Consider the following 25993-nt stretch of genomic DNA (forward strand, 5'->3'; position numbering starts at 1 on the left):
AATTAGGTATAAGTTTTCAACGCCTCTTCACTAAGTGTATGTAAATTTATTTATGGAATTTTTAAAATAAATATATATATGTATAGGAATTTATAAAATCAATCCAAAATAATATGTATTTAGCTGAGAGTATCCACTACGGAATTACGGCTCAAATTATAATTCGTCGCAATTTATGAGGGGCTTTATAATACACATTTAAGTTTAAAACCATGAATACATGGCTAACAAAATATGCAAAAAAACTGAAACAAATTATTACTATAACAACTAATAACAATATATTATTGTAAATTTCCTGTTGTTGCAGATACAAGAGAGACTGGTTTCGTGAATGCGATTATAGCTGCCGGGATAACCTTCCAGGTTACAAGGGCGTGCACGAAAGGAGAGCAGATTGGTTGTTCCTGTGATAAAAGAAAAAAGAGAAAGCAGAAGAAAAAAGGCCCACCACTACCAGAAGGCGAATGGGAATGGGATGGTTGCGGCGAAAATATAGAATTCGGTATCAAGAAATCGAAGGACTTCTTAGATACGAGATATAAGAAGAGAAGTGATATGAAAACCTTAGTGAAATTACATAATTATGTTGCCGGAAGGCTGGTAAGTATCCTTAATTGATTTTATATTAATTTTTAAGATTTGATAATTGCAAACATGTACCGAATTATGGTGGGCACAAAGTCATAGATATTTTTAGCTCGATTTGCAGACTTTCGTTCCGATCTGTTGCTATATTGTCTATTTGGTCTTCTTGGTCGAATGAGAGTTTCTTCATCTCAAGAAATCTAAACCAACGACGTGGAAACCAAAACGGAGGTTATTTAATTATGAAAAGATTCTTTGATTTTGATATATTACAAAAACTTTTTCTCTTTTTTGTTCATTCAATTTTGTTTTGGCACCATTTAGGCCTATTATGATTAATTTTAATGATATTTATTTGTTCAGTTTACCATAAATAAAGAATTTTTAAAGTGAATAAAATAAAATTTCTACGATCGGGTGCCCACCTTAACGGAAACACTCTGTAAATATTATATTTTGCTCAAATGGCAGATATACTCACCAGAAGTATAGTCTAAACTCTACAGGGTGTTCCACCTAAGAGGGATTCTTCTGTAACTCTGCAATTGTAAAATTTATAAAAAAAATTTGGTTTTAATAAAAGTTGCCTGGGCCTTTATTCTTGAATTATATGGAGTAGAAGGAACTCATTAATCGGTATTATTGAATGGTGTACTATGGAGTAATGATAGAAGAATTGTTTCCTATTTCTTCTACTGATATTTTCGGGGGAACAGGCAGGGATCATTAAACATAACCCTATATTTTTTACATGTTTCACAAATTACGAATTCCGCAATCTGTCTGTCATATCTCTAGTTACTGCTTGTAAATAAAAAATATGCAAAATTATATCCAACCGAATATTATAACTCTCTAGCCTTATTATAGCTTCAATTGATCTGAAAAGTACATATATGTAATGTCGAATATTTTAACCAGTCTTCACAATAATGATTTTTTTTAATTTTCAACACACAATAAAATCTTCGGTCACATATTTAATATTTATTTATAATTATTTTTAAAATATAGAAACGAATCATTCACCCATGAACAATGTAGAACTTAACCTCTGCTTGACTGGATCAGCTGTTAGCTTGCGCACGCGCAATTGATTTTGTTCCATTTGTTCCAAGGTGACATTGGGATACAATATTCATACCATTGTGAGTCTACAGGCATACTATAAAGATTTAATTTTCAGACTAATTATGACAAAATCGGATACCGATATCTTTTTATATAACATCTGTAAGTGTAATGCGTCAGTTAAAACTTACACAAATATTGCAACTTCACAAAGACCTCACACATCAATGTCGTGGTATATTCTAAAGTTCTAACAAGCATCAGTTCACAATACCTACCAACCTAGCAATATGAAATAATTATTTTGAATATGATCCACCCATCGCAGATATATGTAACTGCTATGCATTGTAGCTTAAGACTCACTGATTATACGTGATTTTTTTGGTTAGTGTATCTCGAGAAATAGCCACAAAAAAACACCCTTCATTTTTTCAATTTTTTTTTCTCACTCACATAGTTGAAAAACTATGAAGAAAATATTTAATATAATTCTTATCAGTAGCTTTCATATGCCGTTGGATTTATTCAAATATCTATCATAGTTTTATAGAAAAATGATTTTGAAGTTAAGGGTTGCAACCCCATTTTTTAAAAATGAGCAAAGATAGAGCTCTGATAATTGGTCAAAAGTTATTTCTATCAATAAGCAACACTGAAGACACCATTGTTAAAAAACACGCCTGTGCAGATTTCACGTGGAAACCCGGTGAGAGCCATTAGAAGTTCCTTTTGTTTTTAGAACTTACTGAATTTAGCTTCGGTTTTATATTGATTTCCATTTTCTTTCCTTCTTAGACTTCACCTGACACTGACAATCGAATAACAATAATAAGTAGCACTTATTTCATGACTAGCTCATCACTAGTTTTCATTCTACCGCCTATTTACTGCTTTCTGATTGGTCGGTACATTGGACAACATTGTTCCTCGTTCTTCACTTTCATGGCTCGATCCTCTTGTGTCGAGAATACAGTATGAATTTTGTGATAGAACAGTAGTAGAGCGAAATGAGGGAATGTTCCCCAGGGAGCATTCTGTTCTCTCACCGTCAAGAATTGAGCTCCTGGAATCATGTGGGTAATGTAAAGAAAATATTTTTAGCTTTACAGGGTGTTCCATTTCGCGTGGGCGCTACATAACTTTGTTATTTTAAATGGAACACCTTGTATATTATTGCATTTTTGAATTCCTTGATTCAGCTCTCTAAATGAGGCTAGATAGCGTCTAAACCGTAATAGTTAAAAACCAGCATTTTTTCAAAAACAATTGATTATCTCAAAAACGGTATGTTTTAAACACAATGTACATTTAATAAACTCTACCTAATAATAACCAGGGAATTCAAAATGCAATAATATACAGGGTATATTTTCTTTACATGGCCCACATGATTCCAGACAACTTTTTATGAAAACTATTTTTTTATAATAAATTTTACAGTTACAGAGTTATAGAAGAATCCCTCTTAGGTGGAAGACCTTGTATAAAATAAGAATTAATAGTATTTTCCTTTGATTATGATTGATCATTAAGAAAATCATTATCTATTAGGAGTGAAAAGTTAAACAAGCAAAAATTAATAAGTAGTTCAAAAGAAATGTATACAGTGCCTTCATAAATGATTACGAGCCACGTGACCAGTAATTGTGTTTGGAACGGTAATTTTATTTTCTTCATGTTGGCAAATAAATTTCGGAAAAATTAAAACAATAAGATCAAGATTACACAATATTCTGTTTCATCGGCTGTGATTGGTGGATTGTAAACGAGATTCTATTCAATCTCGAGCGAAGACTTAACGATTTGTCATTGTTCATTGGAAACGAATCATAAATATTGGTAACGTTAAGATTTAGGGATTTCATCGTGCATTGCTGGGTTGCCTAAGCTCGGTGGTCACGTGGCTTGTAAACATTTATGAAGGTTCTGTATTGTGGGTACGTACTAGAAAATTTCGTTAAGATTACGGCATAGACTTTATCTTTCTTTGTGTTAGTTATTCAATAAGACAATCTATTGCTCTGGATTACAAGATAATCAATAATTAATCTTATGGAAGTACCTACGCAAAAAAATTGTTCTTTTAGACAGAAACCATAACTCTTATTGTTAACTAATTATTTATTGCCAATGTCAATTGTTGATTTTATTCCGCTGTTTATATGATGTTTATTTATTTATTTATTTATTTATCGTGGTTCACCTAAAAGCGTTTCTTATTTTATAAGATGAAGAAATGTTTGGTTGTTTTACAACTCTCAGGTCAAAGTCCAGAAATGTATTATTTCTTGCAATGTATTTCCCTCTTAGTAGTAGTACTTAGTGTCTGAAAATACAAAGCAAAGATAAGTAACAATAGTTACAAAAAAAACTTGTACTAGATAGAAAACTTGCAATATAGGTGTAAAAAGTACCAGAAATAATTTTTCAGTTGTTTAAGTTTCTTTATAGAAATTTTACATTAAGTATCGAAAAAATATACATGGTGATAGCTATGTCAAAATTTCAATTTTTCATTTTATATGTGACTGATTGAAATGATGATGCGGTATATTTGTAAAAGCATCGATGAAGCAAAGATCTAAATTTTCTTGTTTTCTAGATGCAAGATATTGAGGCTATAAGCTTTATTCGAGTATCTCTGAGGATGTTTGACTTATGTAAAACTTGGGTCAATCACATAATTAATTAGAAGCAAAAACGTATTTTATTCCATTATTAGTTTCAGCATATTTTACTATATTTTAAAGGTATCCAGCTAATTCAAATAAATTCAAAATTTTTTTCTAAAAAATCTTATAAAATTAAGTCAATGTCCTTGGATACTAGAAATATAGGTATTCAAAAATACAGATAAGATTCCTAAATATTGACATTGCGGGAAATAACTTCTCTATGCCTCAACTAAAGTTGAATTATTATATAAGCAAAATCTACCGAATATGATAAATAATTATCCAGAAAAAAATATCTATAAATATAATAATTAATAAAAAAACACATACCTGACATTTGATATTGTTAAATAAAATATATCTTGTATGTTTGTTGTTCTAATATCACCCTTGATAAAGCCCAAGAGGTAACAAATACCTACAGTTTCCAAATTTTACTTAATACCTATTGTTTCTTCAAGAAGTCTCGTTCCGAATGAAATTAAGAAAACTATAAATAAATTACAAAACATTTAGAAAAAATGACATTTAAATTGTTTATTTAACATGAACTATTTGCCCTTTTCACAAAATTTCTTTTTTTTAAGACATTTTGTCTCTCATTTTTACGTTATATTAAAGATATTAAACTAATTCAAATAAATTTAAGAAATATTTCCTAAAAATTTGTTGATATTGCGGGGAACACTCTATGGGCCATATACTACAACTAGCACTGAATTACACCAGAAATATCTAGTAAACAACTAGCAGTAAAAAAATTATCCAAAATAAAAACTAAAAAGATGTGACTAAATATAATTAATATAAAAGCACATACCTGACACTGAAATTGTAAAATTATGTAATCATTCAAAGAAATATATTGTATTTCTGTTTAAAGAGATTTTTTAGAAAGAATTTTTTGACTTCATTTGAATTAGCTTACGCATTTATAATAGAGTAAAAAGGCAAATAGGTACATATTTACTTAATTGATAAGCAAATATGTTAATAGTGGCGGAGATATTAGGAGGCATTGCAACTAAAATCATCACAAGTTCTACGCCATTCGTCAGAAAAATATGTATGTCGCTGTATACGAAAAAGGAGGTGTTTTGAGTTAGAATTGATTTAAATATTTAAATTTAAAATAAGCTTATCCACTATTGTATAAATTTTGAATATATCTATGTAAAGTATTCTTGCGTCCAAAAAAAAAATGTGAAGGTTATTCAGTTTATCTTAAAAATCCCAAAAAATTATTAGCCTAAAATTTTACAAATTTTATTCGTGGCACCAGATTGAGTATTTGTTTAATGCTTTTTTTGGACTCAGACTCAGAAGTTTAGATGAGGTTTTGGGGTGATTTCAGATTTATTTAATTATGTAACTTTTTGTTTATCACTAAAAACTAAAAGCACAAAATCCTCATGGCGCTAAAATTATGAGGTTTTTAGTGACAGTGCCCCTTACTATCTCCGCCACTGGTTAACAGATTTGTTAATGATTGGCCCGAGATTCATCAATTTAAGTCAAACATCCTCAGAGATATTCGGATGAATCTGGTATTTTTTTAAACTTCAACACCCCGCGTCATAAAAATCAGTGATTTCAGACCCTTGAGTCCTTAAGACCTGTTGATATAAAATAATCCAATGAATAACCTGAAATTATGAGATGAACGTGACATCCTGTCACTCACAATTTGCAAATATACAGTGTGATTCATTTGTTTTTAAACCAGCCTATTTATTGTGCGATTTTAACCGCATTTTTTAAGATGTAGAAGCTTGATGAAGTGCGCTATGTGAAGGAAAATTCCAAAGCGTACTACGTCCGTTTTTAGGAGTAAAATTCTAATATTTCATACTTATTAGGGATTTTTGAAGAAAAATATATTTATGCCACTGAATTCACGACCCTCAAAACTGATCAATACCTAATTCACAAGACTTTACTTTTTTTTCAGTAATTTATTGTTGATATCAAGTTGTCCATGAAGCAAAACAAAAACAAAAAAATTGAATTAATTGAACTGTAGTAGTGTGTTATTATAGTAATTATTATTAATAATCTTAGTTTTGACAAATTTAAAAATAAAATAATGAAACTGAAACTAACAAAAGTTAGGTAAAAAACTATATTCTTGTCACTTCCATCTCTCCATCATTTACTTCTATGCAGTTCTCAATTCTTTTACGTACGTTCGTAATTACTTTTTGTATGTGGTTTGTGGTAATTTCTGCACAGGCATTATCCTATCACGTAGTTCGTGTACAGTTTGTGGCCTTCATTTATAAACTTTTTGTTTCAAGAAAAATATCTAATGGAGTCAAGTCCGGAGATCTCGGCGGCCACTCAGTTAAAGAACTATTTCGACCTATCCAACAATACTCAAAATGTTCGTTTAACTATTCTCTCACCGCAGCAGCGTTACGAATAGGGCTGCCATCTAATTGAAACTTCAAATTAAGAAGATTTCTTAAAGACAAATCATCTAATGTGTTCCGAAATTCATTATTAAGAAAATTTAAAAATCTATTCGCATTCAAATTGCCGTTAAAAAAGAAAGGGGCAATTATTCTATTATTTAGTATTCCACACTAAACGTTGACTTTTTCCGAATACTGCCTCTTTGTGTTTATAATGAATTCTGGATTCTCAGCTGACCAATGACGACAATTTTGGAACGAAACTACCTCATTTGTACTAAATGTGGCCTCATCACTAAATAAATTTTCACTTAAAAAATTAAAATCATTTAAATATTCTCCCTGTAGCTAATAACAAGTCCAAACGTCTTTCTTGATCTCCCAACGTACACTGTAAGAAAAATTGGACTTATTTTCACTCAATTTCACTCGGTAAGTAATATATCAATTTCTGTCCACCAGATTGAGTGAAAATTCCCTCGATTAGTATGAGTAGGTACAACTAAAATTTTATGAGTAAAACTATCAGTTTTAGTTCAAATATTATCAAAAATAATGTGTAAAATTATCAATATGCCCGTTATTGACTGAAAATGTACTCAATAATTTCACTTAGCTTTCACTCAGACCGATTTATTTACAAATATGGACAAATTTTGGTTTAAAAGCTTTTATTTTATTTTTTGCCAGGCACCTTCTGATATTTTCTCTATGGATATTAAGATCTAGCCACTCTAAAATATTAGCCCGGGGATTATTATTAAAATATTGTAAAATTTGGTTATTATTTCTCTTAATGATATATTTTCAATGGTTAATAACACAAGATTACTACACACTAATTTGTCACATTTGACAATTAGCTAACTACCTCATTTTTTGTTTTGCTTCATGGACAACTTGATGTCAATAATAAATTAATGAAAAGAAAGTAGACTTTTTTATTTGGCAACAAAATCGTTATTGTTTAAATTTCTTTGATAAAATTTGGCATTGGTCCATTTTGGGTGGTCGTGAATGCAGTGGCGTAAATATATTTTTTCTCAAAAAATCCCTAGTATGAAATATTTGGAATTTTACTCCTAAAAATACGCCTTGGATTTTGTGGGATCACGATCACGGTCATTTTTCCTCACAAACTTCATCAAACTACATCTTCAAAAAAAATCCGGTTAAAACCCATAATAAATAAAGATTTTAGAGGGTCCCTTAAGATCAAATGGGTCACACTGTATGGAAGTTTATTAATTTAAATATTCTCAAATGGTACTTAATTTTTTCAACTAGATTTGTAGTTTTGTTTTAGTCTATTTACAAATATTAAAATAGATTGTTCCGACTATTGTTTCATATTAAATTATTATTGGAACTGTTTACCAGGTATCTTAGATACTACTTCATCATCATGTTTAGATAATTAATTTAATTATTGGTATTTTTTTCTCTAATATGCAAATTCAAATATTTTTGGTTATTATTCAAAATAATTTTCAAAACTATTCAGATTAAACATAACCTACAAAATGAAAAAAATTAGAGTAGTATAAATGGATAAAAACATTGGCCGATGTCGCAAAAAAAATTAAAAGTCTGGAAACTTACACAATATTTCAGATATAAAATTCGAGTAGAATAAATTGGATAAATGAAGTTAATTTTGTAACAGTTGATAGTAGTAGATACAGACTTTTCTTTCTGTAAGTATTATTTTGTAAAATCTGCTTTTACCCATCAGTTGATAATTACATTAAATTACACTTATTTAAGAAGTAATTTTCTGTTATAAGAGAAGCAAAATGCCATGGCCATAGAAACTCACTATTATTACAAAGTAGAATTCGATAATGCGCCTTTTTTGCCTAATGACAGTAACCACGATATATAATATAAATAGATCTTTTTATTATATTTAATTGCTTTAAGTGCCTTTACCCGCCAGTCTAAAACTTATTGTCTGGTAAATAACATTTCTTTGTTCCAGGCAATTAAAAACCACATGCGCACAGAATGTAAATGTCATGGTCTATCGGGTTCATGCACCCTGAAGACCTGCACGCGGAAAATGCCACCATTTAGAGAAGTGGGCAATCGTTTGAAAGAGCGCTTCGACGGGGCGGCCAAGGTAATAGCTGGCAACGACGGTCAAAGCTTCATGCCAGAAGGAGAGACCATCAAGCCTCCTGGGAAGGTGGATCTGGTGTACTCCGAGGAATCTCCTTCGTTCTGCTTGCCAAACAGCACTCTGGGATCGTTTGGGACCCAGGGAAGGATATGTAACGACACATCTCAAGGAGAAGAAGGCTGTGGAATTCTCTGCTGCGGGAGGGGGTTCGATACGCAATACAAAGAAGTGCAGACTAGTTGTAATTGTACTTTTATATACTGCTGTGAAGTTAAGTGTAAAACTTGTAACATAAATACGCGGATTAGTACTTGTTTGTGATTTTACAGTTTAGACTATCGATTTAGTGGACAATATAGTGATAAACTAGTAGTATTTCTAACCAACTGTAACTTTTTTAAACAGATTTTTTATTTTCATATTCAGCTACTTCTATTTACTGCTTTTAATCTTAATTGCGGAGGATGTCTAAGGAGTTAATTTTTACGGTGTATACGTTTATTTTCTTATATCTTATACTAATTAACTGGAAAATGTATACGCTTTATTTGAACAAAAAAAAAATAATACGAATAATTTATATTTCAATTTACTATATCCAAATGTAAATATATGTTCAACCAGAAACTTAGAAAAATAACAAAGTAAAAAATCTCTTAGCAGCTACACATGTAAATAGTCACGATTTATCTGTGCGAATTCATCTGACATGTGGATGAAAAATCATTTGACTGCACAGATATTTGTATACTGCCAGCCATGTACGTAACAATAAATCGTAAAGGCCAAACTGTGCTGATTTATCTGGCGAGTAACTGGGAAATTGTTTGATTTACATAAACATTTGTGTCGCGTAAATGGAATAGATTGTAGCGATTTTTAACTCCACAGTTAAGTTGTTACGATTCTTGGTTACATGTATAGCTAGCATAATACCGTTTTATCTGCCCAGATCCAACTGTGCAGATTTAAATGAGAATTCATTTGGTTTGCACAGACATATATATCGTGTAAATGAAACAAATCGTACTGATTTTTAACTCCACAGTTAAATCGTCACGATTTATCGTTCCGTGTGATTTATAAATCTTTGCAATTTATCTGCGTAATCCGAACTGTGCAGATTTATTATACATGTAAATGGAAAACCATGTGGCACGTATATCTGTGTCATGTGAATGGAACAGATTATAGCGACTGCACAGTTAAATCATTACGATTTTTCGTTACATGTAGAGCTATCACAATAATGATTTATCTATGCAGATCAAATAAGCAAATTTATCTGACATACCTATAGATGAGAATTCATTTGATTTACACAATCATTTATACCGTGTGAATGAAACAAATCGTACTGATTTTTAACTGCACAGTTAAATCATCACGATTTATAGTTTTGTATGAGTTACGATTTATCTGCTTAATTTGAACTGTGCATATTTATTTGACGTGTGGATGGGAAACCATCACACGTCAAATATGTTCGTCACACGTTTACTGAGATATTTTGTGCCGTGGCTAACTCAGCTACATTTGAAGCGATAAATCGCAACGATTTATCTGCACGAACTAAACTGTGTGTTTTTATTTAATTGGAAAACGTTTGGTTTTGACTGTAATTTTTGGCGTGTAGAAAATTATAGTACTGATTTGTCGTTACGTGTGCGTAGCCGACATACACGATAAACTGTGGCGAGTTTTAAATTCACAGTTAAATCGATACGATTTATCACAACGTGTGTAGCTAGCAATATTTTATAAAAATTGGTTACTTGATAACATTTTTTTGTTCTATTGTCTCAAAGAAATACACTTTTATTTACATAATAAATAGAAATGATGAACAAAATGTTATTATCTTCTTCAAACATTAATTCTCTTTAAAAAAGTCTTAGCTTTAAAATGACTTAAGTTGTTACATACCACACCAAACAGATCACCCTGAAACTATCCTTAGATTGTAAAATAGGTAACAGAAAAGTTTATATTAATTCTATTTATAAATTTCTAAAAATTCAAGAAAATGTTTAAAATTTTCATCTTTAGAAGCCTCATAAAAAGTAAAGGTAACGCGAATTTCTGGCAGAACATCTGATTTTAAAACTCCATATTTAACGTAGATTTATATTTCTTTCATATCTTATATATTCAAAATGTAAACCTAATGTAGAGATATTTGGATAAGAATTGGTTGGATAGATTTACATATTTTAAGAAAATGAGCTATTGCGTTTGTTAATATAAACTTTTGTGTACTAGTGCTGTATTTTATATGGAATTGTATTGTAACTACGTTTGTTAAAATTTGAAAGGTAAATGAAATATACCTGCATTGCAGCAAAAAACATTATTGTTAACGTGAATCCGCGGTTAGGAATCTTACTAGCGTCTTGCAGAGATAAACATTTTTCGCTTATCGGTATTTAAAACTTTTGTATATAATTGTTGATTAATATAAATATATATATTTTTGCAGAATTTATTATGCAACACCTAGTTATTTATATAAAGTTGTCAACGATTATTTGTTTACTAATAAAAGCTTGTACATACTATCAAGGAGTCATTAATTCGTTTCTTTATTAGCCTTCTGTTTTTCAATGTTTACCAAGTGTTTGGATTGAGCAAATCCAGAGATTGGAAGGTAAGTATAATTGAGTCCACTATAAAATTAAATTATAAGATGACTGACAGTTACCTAACTGGCTAAGAATGGTTCCGGCGACGAGTCGCAGAACAGGTTCAATTGTAGTACAGGCGCTAATCAAAATGATTTTGTTAATTGAAGAGCTTTGAGCCGAATTCTAAATGATTGCCATATTGTTTTAAAAAACTTGATGCGTTATATACATTTTGTCATTCAGAAAAATAATAATTTTACTGATTATTAATTATGTCTGCAACAAGTGTTTAGATATCTGCTAGATTTATCTGAGGGCATGACAATAAAAAGAAAAAGAATTGCAAATTTATTACTATGACTAACTTTTAATTTAGGTATTTTCTCAATACCTGTTTAATTAACTACATCGAATTCATAAATTGTAGGTATAGCGAATATACTATTACATATAACTTTATAGATATGTATGTAGAAACCAAACACCAAAAAAACGTAGCAATATTGCTTAACAATAAATTTATACAGAGTATAACTGATATATTTGGGCAAACATTAATAATTCAGAAAATAATTAATAAGTTTTGGTAAATATATATTGTGTTTCAAAAATATGATGCTAAATTGAAACACGAGGTGTACTATACATTGCAAAAAAAAATAATTTTAATATAAGTCTTTAGATCATCAATTGCAATGATCTTAAGGAGAAGTAGTATTTTGTCCATGTCCATTTTTATGGAAAAACATCTCATTAGGCCAAAAAAGGAAACATGAAACGTTTATCAGTAATTATGATCTATACTTAGCATATCCTGCAATTCAACGTGAAGACAGTGCATCCTAACGACAGCAGTCATATTTTTGACAGACTTTATAGTCCAGTTGGTAGAGGTTCGGCCTGCGTCAAACCTTGATAACCTGGAAATAACTACACAGTCCTACTTTAAATGATGAGTACAATAACAGGCTAATTTGCTGACAAAGTATCTTATCAGGAAAAAACTTATTAACAATTTAATCGTGAAAATTTTTTTTTAGTAGTTTTCTTTAAATAACTCAGCGGGATGACTTTGTACGAAAAAATGCTTAGGACATGATTTTGTTCGTAATAAAAATAGCTACAAAATGGCGGTGGTCCGATTACGAAATTTGCAAAAACAAAGCCGTGAGATTGAAAAAACGGTATAAAACACCAATTTTTTAAAGTTGCTGTAAAAATGTCAATTATAAACAAAAAGTGATAAAACTTTCGAAAACTATAGTTCAATATATATACAATAATGACGCTAAAGCCGAAAATCAGGAGAGCAAAACTTTTTGTTCTATAAGGTGTTATACATTAATCGGCATCTAAAACCCGAAACTGCCAAATTTGTTCGAAATTTTGCTGACACTTGAAATTTGGTACACACATAGTGTAAATATGCAGAAACCAAAAGCAATTTGCAAAATTCAAGTATCTTCATTTTTGCAGTTTTGGTAAGGTTTTATACGTCACCATAGTTTTATACGTCACCGTTTTTTTTTTTAATTTTTGGACGTATATTTATGTTTGTTTATAAAATATTCCATTACGGTAGATTAGCCAGCAATTACCTACAGTTTAAAAACAAAAATATTTTCATCGTTTAGATCCTAAGCTACTTAACATTTTGCGCCTGTTAGCCATACTCGTACATTATTCAACATATCAACATAAAACAAAAACGTACGTGTGGAGTAAACCATTAACTTTAAGTAAACAATTGTTTAAATTTACTGTTTCATACTTCTAATAGTATACAAGCGCCGAAGAGCGGAGCTCGCGCTCGAAAATGAAAAGTTAAAAGGTTTACCCCACACGTATGATTTTGTTTTATGTTGTTATGTTGAATAATGTACACTACGGCTAACAGGCGCAAAATTTTAAGTAGCATAGGATCTAAACGATGAAAATTATTATTTTTTTAATTGTAGTTAATTGTGCTAGTTAATCTACCGTGATGGAATATTTTATAAATATACATATATATTTTTCCAAAAATTAAAAAAAATGGTGACGTATAAAACTAGGGTGACGTATAAAACCTTACCAAAGCTGCAAAAATGAAGATAATTGAATTTTGCAAATTGCTTTTGGTTTCTGCATATTTACACTATGTGTAAGTATACCAAATTTCAAGTGTCAGCAAAATTTCAAACAAATTTGGCAAAGTTTCGAGTTTCAGATGCCGATGAATGTATAACACCTTATAGAACAAAAAGTTTTGCTCTCCTGATTTTCGGCTTTAGCGTCATTATTGTATATATATTGAACTATAGTTTTCGAAAGTTTTATCACTTTTTGCTTATAATTGACATTTTTACAGTAACTTTAGAAATTGACGTTTTATACACTTTTTTCAATCTCACGGCTTTTTTATTGCAAATTTCGTAATCGGACCACCGCCATTTTGTAGCTATTTTTATTTCGAACAAAATCATGTCCTAAGCATTTTTTCGTACAATGTCATCCCGCTGAGTTATTTAAAGAAAACTACAAAAAAAAATTTCCACGATTAAATTGTTAATAACTTTTTTCCTGATAAAATACTTTGTAAGCAAATTAGCCTGTTATTGTACTCATCATTTAAAGTACTCCTGTGTAGTTATTTCCGAGTTATCAAGAAAATGTCACCAACAGTAACTTTTCGGCCTCTGCCGGCTGGACTATTAGTACTCTATCATAATGTTGAGACCAATATGAAGTACTTTGCAAGAGAATAATGCGAATAAATGTCACTAAACACATCTTCGAATCTACGTCCCTGTATTAAAAAAAGACTAAAGTTGCATACTAAATTTGACAGGAATCAGTTTTTTGTTGAATTTTTTTTAACTTTAATATCACATATCTTGAAATCGAATACATTAAAGTTTTTTCAAAAATCAGTTCATTTCATTATGGCATACCTACCTAGTTATCATGTGCATCTGCAAAACTATAAACATTAGCATTTAAAACTGTTGTAAGACTTGTAACGGGGTATGACCATCTGCACAACAAAGGAAAGACGTCGAACTCTATTAAATGTCGCTGCGATGCCAAATGTGTAATTTCAGTTAATATACCAAACATTTAATTCAGTATTCATACATTTAATATACAGTAGGTAATAAATGTAAAGTATTACCGCTACTCACAAAACTAGAATGATTATATTCTATATTCAATTTTAAGAAAGCTATACACGCTATCATTTGGTATGCTGACTTTAAAATGATCTGACAACGTCGTAAGATACTGCCAACATTACAACTTTAACAGTTTGTGCATACTGCATAATATGCTTATGCGAAATAATTTAGAATTTACGGTTTTCTGCTATTGAAATATCTTATATTCCTGTTCAAAAATCAAAAAGTTTATCTGGTTCGTGTAGTATTTTAATATAGCCTTTATTTATTAAATGCCTTTCGGAATAGACTTCTTTAATTCAGGATCCATATAAATCACTAAGACATTAATTAAAAAATCTGAATTGCAGTACAGGTATCTTAATTTTTAAACACAAATAGTTACCACACTTGTGATGGTTGAAAAGCTATTTAAGAGAATTTTGAGGAAATAAAAAACTGCTAATTACTTATTTACATTGGAGTATAATTTTACAAAAAAATGTATGCTTGAGAATATAAAAAACATTATTTAAGTTCTAGTAATCTAATTACAGATATTAATTTGTACAACAATATTTTATTACTAAATCGACCATCAATTAGTATTAGAAAGAAAATTCGAAGGTTAGACTTTTGATTTACAATTTTAATTAAGCTCTATGTTAATACTTAAATTGTCTCCAATCATAATTATTATTAGGTAATCATAATATTTTCGAATATGTAAAAAATTTAAGTTGACACCTGATATACAGGGTGATTCCCAAACGGTAACCAAAAATGAAACCCTATTCTTTGGTGAATTTTAAGGTGTCTTTCCTATAAAGTTTTTTTCTCGTTAAAAAGATACAGTGTGTTAAACAGCAACAAACAAACAAATTTTTTATTTTTTTAAACAATTTAAAAACTAGTAAATGAATTTGAAATTGGGCACACGTATTTATGTAAACATTGTCCAAAATCTGAAGACTTTTCCTAAAATGCTTCAATGGTGTAGATACAGGGTGTGAGCATATTTTTCTAAATAAAATAGTACGCCACTGCTTTACGGTAACAACCATAATATTTTCGGATTCGTCTTTCAATTTTCTACAAATTACTACTCTCTTATGTTTTTCGAAAAAAGCCTCATTTTCGAGTGAAACTTAGAAAACGAACTGAAAACACACTTCAAAATTCGAATAAAATGCCTTTTAAAATTACACAGTAGGCCGCGATAGCAACATTGACATTATAAGCAGTTAGAACAAAGAATAAATTAATAACGGTTTTCTTAAGATTCAAGCAACAATAAATTTCGAACAAATTTTCGTTACTAAAAAGATGTCGCGTCTGTTTTCGTGTAAATTAAGGTATTTTTGAGCATTTTTTTTTACTTTAGTAAATAAAATCATTAAAATAATTACTAGTGTTATTAATTTCTTTATTCGAATAAATAACCGAATTATTAGTCCTGTCATGTCATTTAAGTAAAAGTGTTTTCAGTTGGTTTTTTAGGTTTTACTCGAAAATAGGCCATTTTTCGAAAAACATAAGAGAGTAGTAATTTGTAGAAAACTGAAAGGCGAATACGAAAATATGATTGTTACCGTAAAGCAGTAGTGGAGTATTATTTTATTTAGAAAAATATGCCCCGTATCTCCGCCACTGGACCATGTAAATTTTAGGAAAAGCCCTCAGATTTCGGCCAATGTTACATACATACATTTGCACAATTTCAAATTATTTCACTTGCTACTTTTTAAATTTTTAAAAAAATTAAAAATATTTTTTCTTTTTAACGAAACGTCCTAGATAAACACTTTATAGGAGAGACTCCTTAAAACTCACCAAAGATTACGATATTTCATTTTTGGTCACCATTTGTAAATCACCCTGTATTTACATAGCGAAAACCGATTGGCATATTTTATTTATTAGTAAAGCAATAATTCCCAACTCACAATAATTTTATTTCTCTTTGCTAGAATTAAATAAGGTCTATCAATGACGATGTCAGTTATGTATGTTATAAATATTCTACACATGTATGAAATTAATGGTATGAAACATTCATTGTTAGTCATTATTATACGATTCAAACATAAAGACATCAGTTATCTAGTTTTAGTAAGAAGTCTAAATAATTTAGTAGAAATGCATGGAACTAATACTCATACAAAACAAATTTAAAAAATTAGTACAAAGGATGAGTAAAAAATATTGTACCAAACAGATTTCTCAGATGGTTTGAAATTTAAATAGAATTCTGTTTTAGAAAACATTATAGATATTTTTCAAGACTTTTTTTGTTTTCTTGCATACTTTATTTGTCCGGCGCTCACTTGACTTTCTAAATGGTAACAAATCTAATTAAGGCCAGTTCATTCGCAATGTAGATACTTTCAGAAATTTTACAAGGTACCTACATTATACATTTGTTTATTCTAATATATCTAATGAATTATTGAAAAATAAAACCAAAATTCATATAAATTGCTATTTAAACAAATTGGCCGTATTTGACAAATGAGCGATATAAAAAAAACAAAATCTAATCATAACGAAAAATTAGTTTAGACAATTTAGTTCTACAAATATCGAAACTCAAATGTCAAAACTTTTTCTCCAATATGATTTAAATTTAACTATTGTAGTCATTTTTTACTCAGACTTGATTTTTAATTAATTAAATATTGAGTGCAAAAATAAATCATTCATAAATGATTAATTAGGATAATGTACGGTGTTGAAATTAATTTACCTCCCGGGTGACTGCTCCTGTCCTGGCTAAGACCCGCCAGTTGAGACCCGCCGCCGCCGGCTAAGGCCTGTTTTCCTGGCGATCATTCTTTTCTGGAGCATCAAACGGGCCCCTATCAACTGTGGCCGAGATTACAGAAGCATTATGTAAGTGGTGCCACCTTCACGGCGCCATTCAAATTACTCGAGATTAATATACATTCAAACTCACTCAGTAATGAGGACATTTACTCTGATTTAGGTACAAGTGCACCAAATACGAGTTTACGTTAAGAATTTATTTACCTATATTTGAGTGAACGTACTCAGTTTTAGTTTAAATTTAATCACAAATGAGTAAAATGATCAAAATGACTATTATTGAGTGAAACTGTACTCAATAATTTCACACAATGTATTCACTCTGAATCTTTATTGCTTTCACTCACACCGATGTTTTTACAGTGTACTGTTTAAACGTTTAGATAACGACTCCAAATAAATTGTCACACAAATTGGCACCCCTTCGCTGAAAATCATTGCAAAAAATTTGTTTTCTGTACAACTTGAGTATTAGTGTCACACCAAAAGTGCAGCTATGAAAATTCAGTGTTCCCCCTCTTTTAAAGCAGCATTCGTTTGTGAAGACTACTGTATTGTACAGGGTGTCCCTGAAAAGGACGGACAACGCTTCACTACAGGTTCCTTGGATGAAAATAAGACTATTTAGCCTAACTTACCTATATACAAATGTGCACGCCTACTGAGATATAGCCTTCTAAATAGAGAATGGATAACCTAATTTTTTCAAATAATTTGAAAACTATTTTTCTTAGAAACTTCAAATTTGGTACACTTATTTTTTTTATATAAGGACAAGGTAAATATAGAATTTGGAGAGAATACATATACAGGATGTTCTATTTCTAGTGCCTGTGCGCCACTGCCTATCCCGTAACTTTTTTGTGTGTATGCCAATGACGACAGAATTTATATTTTTAAAAATAAGCACTATTTTAGAAGATTTATTTCTCTTACAAAAATTCGATATCGTTTATGGATTTCGAGTAAAATTCACATTTTTTATACATTAAATATAGGCAAAAATTCCGATTTATAAAAAATAATTTATAACTGCAGCCTCAAAGCAGGGAATAATAATGAAAACACGTCACATTAAAAAAAATAACTACACATTTCATTATTTCATTATCAATCAATAAAATAAAAATCAACACTAATATTTTAAATAACTAATATTTGTAATCACGTTAAAATAATATTACAGTAAATGCTCAAAGTTACCTTTTTGTTCTTAAACGCAAACATTAGTTCTTCGAAAATAAGAAATTATCCAATAATTGTGCATTACCTCTCATAACATTAATTTCATCTTCTTTCCCATATTCGTCTTCTGTATTTACTGAAAAGTTATTTTAAACTGTGGTCCTCAACGCTCCCCAAATGAAATAATTACATGGGTTTAGGTCCGGGGATCGAGGTGGCCATTTTAAAGGGGCATTATTTCCTCTACCTATCCACTTGTTATACCTTTAATAACCTGTAATACCTACCTGTACCCTGTAATACCTGTAACCTGTAATAACTGGTCTTTTAATACTCTATTAAAGGAACTTTTTGAAAGCCAACCTCAGCCACTAAACGCCTTTTATTTACTTGAGGAATTTCTTCGACCCTTTCCAAAATTTGTTCCTCCAGCTGAATAATTCCGGCCGTACATTATCCACGATTTAATGTTACAGGTAAAAAACGTCCTGGTTCCCGAAGGCGTCTCTCCGCATTAGCAAATGTTTTGTGATTTGGAGTTCTTCGATTAAGAAATCTTTCAGCATTTGTTCGAACAGTAGCACAACAATTTCCTTCACTATAACCCAAAACTACTAACATAGTTTGTTCAGCAAAAGTATAAATTGCAATAAAAAACAAACTAAGCTAAAATTAAATCACAGCTAACTTGACACAGAACATTTTAATTATTGTTATGAATTTGTTTCTCTGTTATATGGCACCTCGTACTAGAATGTTCTATTTATCTTAAATTGATTTTATATTATTTAATGTGTAAAAAATGCCAATTTTACTCGAAATCCATAAACGATATCAAAATTTTGTAAGACGCAAAAAATCTTCTGAAATAGTGCTTATTTTTAAAAATATTAATTCTGTCGTCATTGGCGCACATACAAAAAAGTTACGGGATAGCCAGTGGCGCACAGGCACTAGAAATAGAACATCCTGTATATGTATTCTCACCAAATTCTATATTTACATTGCCCTGTACAAAAAAATACGTGTACCAGATTTGAAGTTTCTAAGAAAAACAGTTTTAAAATTATTTGAAAAAAACTAGGTTATCTGTTCTATATTTAGAAGGCTATATCTCAGTAGGCGTGCACTTTTGTATATAGGTAAGTTAGGCTAAATAGTCTTGTTTTCATCCAAGGAACCTGTGGTCAAGCGTTGCCCATCCTTTTCAGGGACACCCTGAATAATTTGATTGTGTCACTTGCTGTCGAAACCAGCACACAAAATCCTGCACGCAGTTAAAAATCATTTGCAGTCAAAGCCTGCACGCGTTGCACACGATAAGGGTGCAGTACTTACCCCCGTAACACACGCTACACTGTAATATTTGAATCATCCATTTCACGTGCAATGTCGTGGGTACTGCGGCTCAGATTTTCTTTGACGCGGTGTAAAATGTGTTCCTCCCTATTTAAGACACATGCGGTATTTCTGGTATATGACCATATGTTGGGTTCACTCTACCCGTGTCCCGCAGTATTTGAATGGCGTTTTGCACTGTTCTTTGATTCCGTTGATGTCTTTGGGTGTAATGATTCGTTTTCCCGTATATTAACATAATATCGTCTAATTCTTGATTTAAATAAGACATTTTGAGATAAAACAACATAGATCATTCTGCAGTGTATGAGAGCAAGCGAGACACATCGCGCGGCCACGTCATACTGAACATTATTTAGTTACTGCATTGTAAACAACTGTTGATTGAGTGGGGCAATGCAGGGTCGGACTAAAGTCTCGCGCAATAATTTTCTGGAACAAGTGACTACAATCTATAGAGTGCTTAAGAAAAATTGTTTATGAGTACCATTATGATGATTTATTAGTCCATTACCCCATTAAAAGGAGGCGCTCATTTTTTTGGAAACACTCTGTATATTGGTGCGCCCGTTGCAAATTTTTATATTTCTGCTTACAGCGACCATCCTAAAATAAAATCAAGTGGTTATATTTCAATCTTCGCTGTGTTAATTTGTGCATTTGTTACTGAAGCTAATTTCCTCTTAATGTTCTTGATATAGCAGAATGCAGTTGTTGGGTATTATTTCTTAAAATAGACAACATTAATTATGTTGTAAGTAGACAATACATACTATTTATGTAATTCTTACTTCTTTTAATTTTAATATGTAGGTATGTCTTTTCATTGTTTGACTGTTCTGTTGGTTGTTTCTTATTGACTTTTATATTACATTATTATTAATCTTAATCTATTCTTTTGTAGCTTTTACATTAATTTTTAGGATGTATTTGTAGTGCTTTTTTCATTAATGTATTTTTTTCTTGTACTCAACTTATCCTTTAAGTGGGTTTCACCCGTTGGATATTTTAAGAATAAATAAATAAATAAGGAAATTAAAAAATAAAAGAAGAAAACAGTTATAAATCTGTGTAATATTGGGTTACAAAGATATTCATGTAAACTTTATGAAAACTGCAATTATTGTTTAGAAAATTTCAGATATACCTACAATGAAAATATTTATTAAAATAAATATTTATAAATATAATTAATATAAATACTAATTTTGATCATTGTAAAATGCTAATGACAAACAAAACCGTACAGGCAAGCTCCTGAACAATTATAATAAAAAAAATTTGAATGAACTTAATTCCACAAATGCTTTGGTTTTGAGATGCAGTGCAATAAAGTTTACTATAGTTTAATAATTTTTATTTGTTTTGCTCATTTTCTGGTGGTTGGATGGTACCAACTGGACTGTTCGTCAGCTGTTTAGATCACCAGACGTGAAATCATATTTTTAAAAAGTTTCCCTTTAAGCTCGCCAAGAGACTACATAAAAAAGTGACCATGTTTTAAATAATATTTTTATGCCAATCATTCAAATAATTAGCAAAATATAAATAAATCAAAATTGGACAGTCATTCATTAAGAGAAAAATCAGTGCATTACAAAAAAAATCGAGAACGATTCACTATTCTAAAAATGTATAACCACAGCCTACATTAGGCTGTGGTATAACTCTCCTTTTGGGAGGAATTCTCTATATTGGCCTATTTTTTAAATTTGCGTAAAATTTCCTTCAAAATATTGTATCATATAAAAATATAGTTTTTAGCGTAAAAACATCAAAATATGTTGTAAACTAACTCTATTTTTTTTTCATCGACTTGTCAGATACATCCAAGAAACACTGAACTATATTAACTATACCAAATATAAATACTATAACTATATTAAATATAAATTGTGAAAGTCAAAGGGTCTAACGTAATTTGTACTTCTAAAATGTCAAAAATATTCCAGAGGTGTGATATAATTTTTTCGGAAAATGTATGCCTACTCATCCACGTTTAGGCTGAAACTTAGTTTTTTCAAACTGAATGTCATTTTATACGTGTGTTAGTATTTAGATGTATAACTTTTTTAAACCTTAACGTCCTATACTTCAAAAATGAAGGAATGTTTTTATAAGGAAATGTTCTTAAATTTGGTTAAAGAAAATACAAATTTTAACACGTTGTTGTGTTACCTACCCTGTATTATTATAAACATAAAACAATTTTAACAACTTTCTTCATTATAAATTGATTTTGCCTATGTTGGCGCTACTTTGTAGAAGATTCAAACAAAATTAGAGACCATTAAACTGTAACGATCTAGTACGATTATGTGGTTTACTATTTACCTCCGCAGTGTTGAAAGAAGTTGGCTGCAATGCACCGTAATCACATTAGACGGTAACGATAAGCGTTAATTTAAAACGCAGTTGCATTAATCTATTTATTTGTATTACGAAAAGTATAATTAAAAGACCATAAAAAGTAAAGTTCAATATAAACACAATCAGCGGATAGTGTTGATTTAACAGTTTGTATATAAAAAAATGAAAAATAATCAAGCGTAATAACGATCTAAATATAACCATGACTCAAAATTTAGTTCTTTTAATCAATCGGTCCATTCAGGTTGCGTGATCAGAGCACGTCTGCAGCAAATTTATGTTCCGGACCCATGAAGATGTCTTAAGTGCCCCCCAGGAAGCAGCTGCGTTTGGGTGGTCTTAGAAATGCAAACGTTATCATCTACATTATGCAAGTCCCCTTCAAACCTACTCGCTTTATAATTATCACTTAGTTTGTCAACTGTATAAATTATGTTATAAAACGTTCCAATCGAGAATTTCAGTAAAACTTAATCCTCTTTTTATGCAATAGACCTCCGGAATTTTTGGTTATTTTTTATTTCTCAATTAATTTTTATTGTTTATTTGACTGACTTTTAAGGTATAATCGGCCCTCGACCTCGCTTAACATTCTTCTGGGTTTTTAACGATCAGAAAGTTTTATTTTATAGACTTAAAATTGGAAACAATGACGCATGAAATGAGAACAAAGTGGATTCACTTGTAGCTTTTTCTGATAGGAACAGATTAACAAGTGCATCTTACTTTTCATTTCTTTGTTCATACTACCTACAAACTTACAGTGTACAGAATCTGTTCTGGTCGTTCCAAAAACCAGCTTTCAAGAATTAGATTTTTTTATAGACACTTAATAGAACGAAATAAAAGTAACTGGACTTCAGTTAGGACTACAATGGCTGATAATAAACCATACAATGATTTTCGCAATAATGAGCAACACTAAAATGATTTTCATTTATTAATCAGCATTTATTGGGAAATAACAGCAACTGCATAGCTATCTATTGTTTTCATATTTAATATTGGCTCCTAATCCGACATGACTAGACTACTTACAGGCCATAGTTTTTGAAGACCTTGTGAAATTTATTCGTAATTTTGTTGTGTCCAAAAACTTAGGTCGAAATATGCTTCGTTTCCGAGATACCGAGTGTTTAAATTTGAATTTTTTTATTTATTTTTATTAATTATTTCAGAGTTTTAAAGATATTGACTCGAAATTTGGACGCATTGGAGGGATAAATGTGCATTTTTTGGGGTGATCCGAATATTTCTATTTCCATCAGTGGCGTTCGTGCGAGAATGCCACAAACTTTTTTAATAAAAAAATGGTACGCCACTGACTTTTTCCCGTTTTGATATTTTCTTAGAAATCCGCTATCAATTCTGAATGAAATTGGTCTCTGCAATTATTTTCCTAGGATAGACCGTTTTTGAGGAAAAAAATAAAACATATTTTATTGCAAGTTGTGTATTTTTAATTTCAATTGATACGTTATCTAGTAGGTTGCTGTCAATATATTTCGACCTACACTTTTTATTTCACAAAATACAACCACCCCCTAAAATATTTCGCAATTATTTACAAACACCCCGTATAGGGTGTCTCTAAAGGGTATGTACAATGCTCCATCAGATATAGTACGGCTCAAAATAAGTCGATTTAACTAAACTTGCCTTAGTCCAAACATTGATAATAACGGAGCTGCAGGGTGTCAAAATTGAAGAAATAAATAACATTTTCTGTAATATCTTTCGACTACTTCGAGCTAATTTCGTGAAATTTCGTATCCGGGAATTTTTTGGGATGAGAAATTCGAATTTATCGATGATTTCATTACCTCTTCTAGAGGGCTCCACAAGCGACCATTAGGACGTATTTAAACTGCCAAAACTTTTTTGTGCCACGGTGTATTTCACTTTGGTCTGGAAAAATCTTTTCCCCAACTTTTCTTTAGTTAAATCGACTTATTTTGAGCCGTATTATATCTGGTGGAGCGTTGTACAGACCCTTTAGAGGCACCTTGTATATGTACTGCCAAAAAAACGTAATTTTATGTTTTAATGTAAAATTTGGTTACACTTTTAGTCAAATCAATCAAAATAAACAATATTCTTCATTATTGTGCCATACACATTGTCAATTTATCAGTTTGTGGCAAATTGTCAAAATCCACCAGCTCTCAAAATAGGCCTTGGAAATTTTGATTGATCAGATGAATTAGCTTCGATCAACCCCAATGACGTCCTGCGAATTGAATTTTTACGATTTGCGAAATTTATAAAATACTTTCTAGGCACCTAAAACTTCCAAGAAGGAACTGTTGGCTTAGTCTTTCCAGTACTTTTGACTAAGTAAATTAAAAAAATGTAAGATACATACTCGTTGTAGATTTTTTTTAATTTTTAACTTTACTAATTCGTTTGTTGTCCACATCATCATAAATATAATGATATGTCAAATTTTCTTATAAAATTAACCTACTTTAGTAAACATGCCATGCTAGTGCTGCATTTGGAATAAAAAAGATGTAATTAAGATACACGTATTTACTTCTGGCCTTGACAGGATGTAATTATTAGAACACAATAATTATTAAATAATTACTAGCTAGAAGCATATTTATCTCTACACCACTGTGTTGCTTACTGCTTGCTATAATAATTATAATCTCTTTGTTTTGAAGTAAACACAATTTTACGGTTTGATCCAACAACGATTTCACGGTTTTTCTTTGCACCAAATAATGTTCCAGTATTGAATTGTAACATATACCTTCTCTATTTCGAAATTTAAAACAATGATCTGTGAAACAACGACTGAGTGATGAATTTTTTTCTAGAAAATGATGTTTTACATATTTTTTTTCTGTATTTGTAACGGTTCCAGTGCAGGGGAACCCACTTTTGTAAGATATCATTTTGAATAGTAAATGCAAGGAAAACTTAAAGCTTATATTGGGAAAATTCTCACAAAAATGAGTACATGGCCTTTGTACTTGGTCGCCGCCAGATACATACTTACAATGCACTTTCTTAGCCTTAGCTAGGGATCTTTGGGATCTATAAGCGCAAACTAACCGATCGTGAGAAAAAGGGCAGGACAAAGGTTTTTAGCTAAGGCTAAGGAAGTGCAATGTACATAAGTCTGTAACTGTAACTCTCAAAACAAAACAGTTTATATTATCAGATAGTTTAGTAGAAGAAGCTATCGCCTCTATATTAACAGCTAATAAACCGATAATCTAACAATCCATAATGAACCTAATACAAATATGTTACAGAGCATAATTTTTTTTTTTTTCGAAATTCAGGTTTGTAATTTGCAGATACGTTTTCATTTATCAAATTAGAAGTAGACAAAAAGAACAGTACATTGGTGTTTCATTCTTCTTTGTAGATTGTAACATCTATTTGGAATAATAGATTTTGCTATCAATGCTTGAAAAATATTTGATTTTAATATGCAGAATGAGTATTATTGAGAATATTATATGTTCAACGGCAGTTTCTAAAATTTCTTTGTTTTCATCAAGATGGTCTCTATCCACCTCGAGGATGCAGTCATCCAGATGTACTAAATAGATTCAATTTTGATTCATTGGAGATTCGCCGTAATATTTCTTGGGTGCGTTTT

General features: G+C 30.6%; 1 protein-coding gene across 1 annotated transcript; it reads left to right on the forward strand.

Moving 5' to 3' along the window:
* Window positions 1-294: 294 nt before the first annotated feature.
* On the forward strand, window positions 295-11416 carry LOC108909120 (protein Wnt-6; the record flags this gene model as incomplete). Its single annotated transcript, XM_018713356.1, has 2 exons — window positions 295-603; window positions 8733-11416. Coding segments are annotated over 2 exons (771 nt in total), but the record flags the coding sequence as incomplete, so codon positions are not given.
* Between the last annotated feature and the right edge of the window lie 14577 nt (window positions 11417-25993).

This window comes from Anoplophora glabripennis, unplaced genomic scaffold (genome assembly GCF_000390285.2).
Source record: "Anoplophora glabripennis isolate ALB-LARVAE unplaced genomic scaffold, Agla_2.0 scaffold367, whole genome shotgun sequence".
NCBI lineage: Eukaryota > Metazoa > Arthropoda > Insecta > Coleoptera > Cerambycidae > Anoplophora > Anoplophora glabripennis.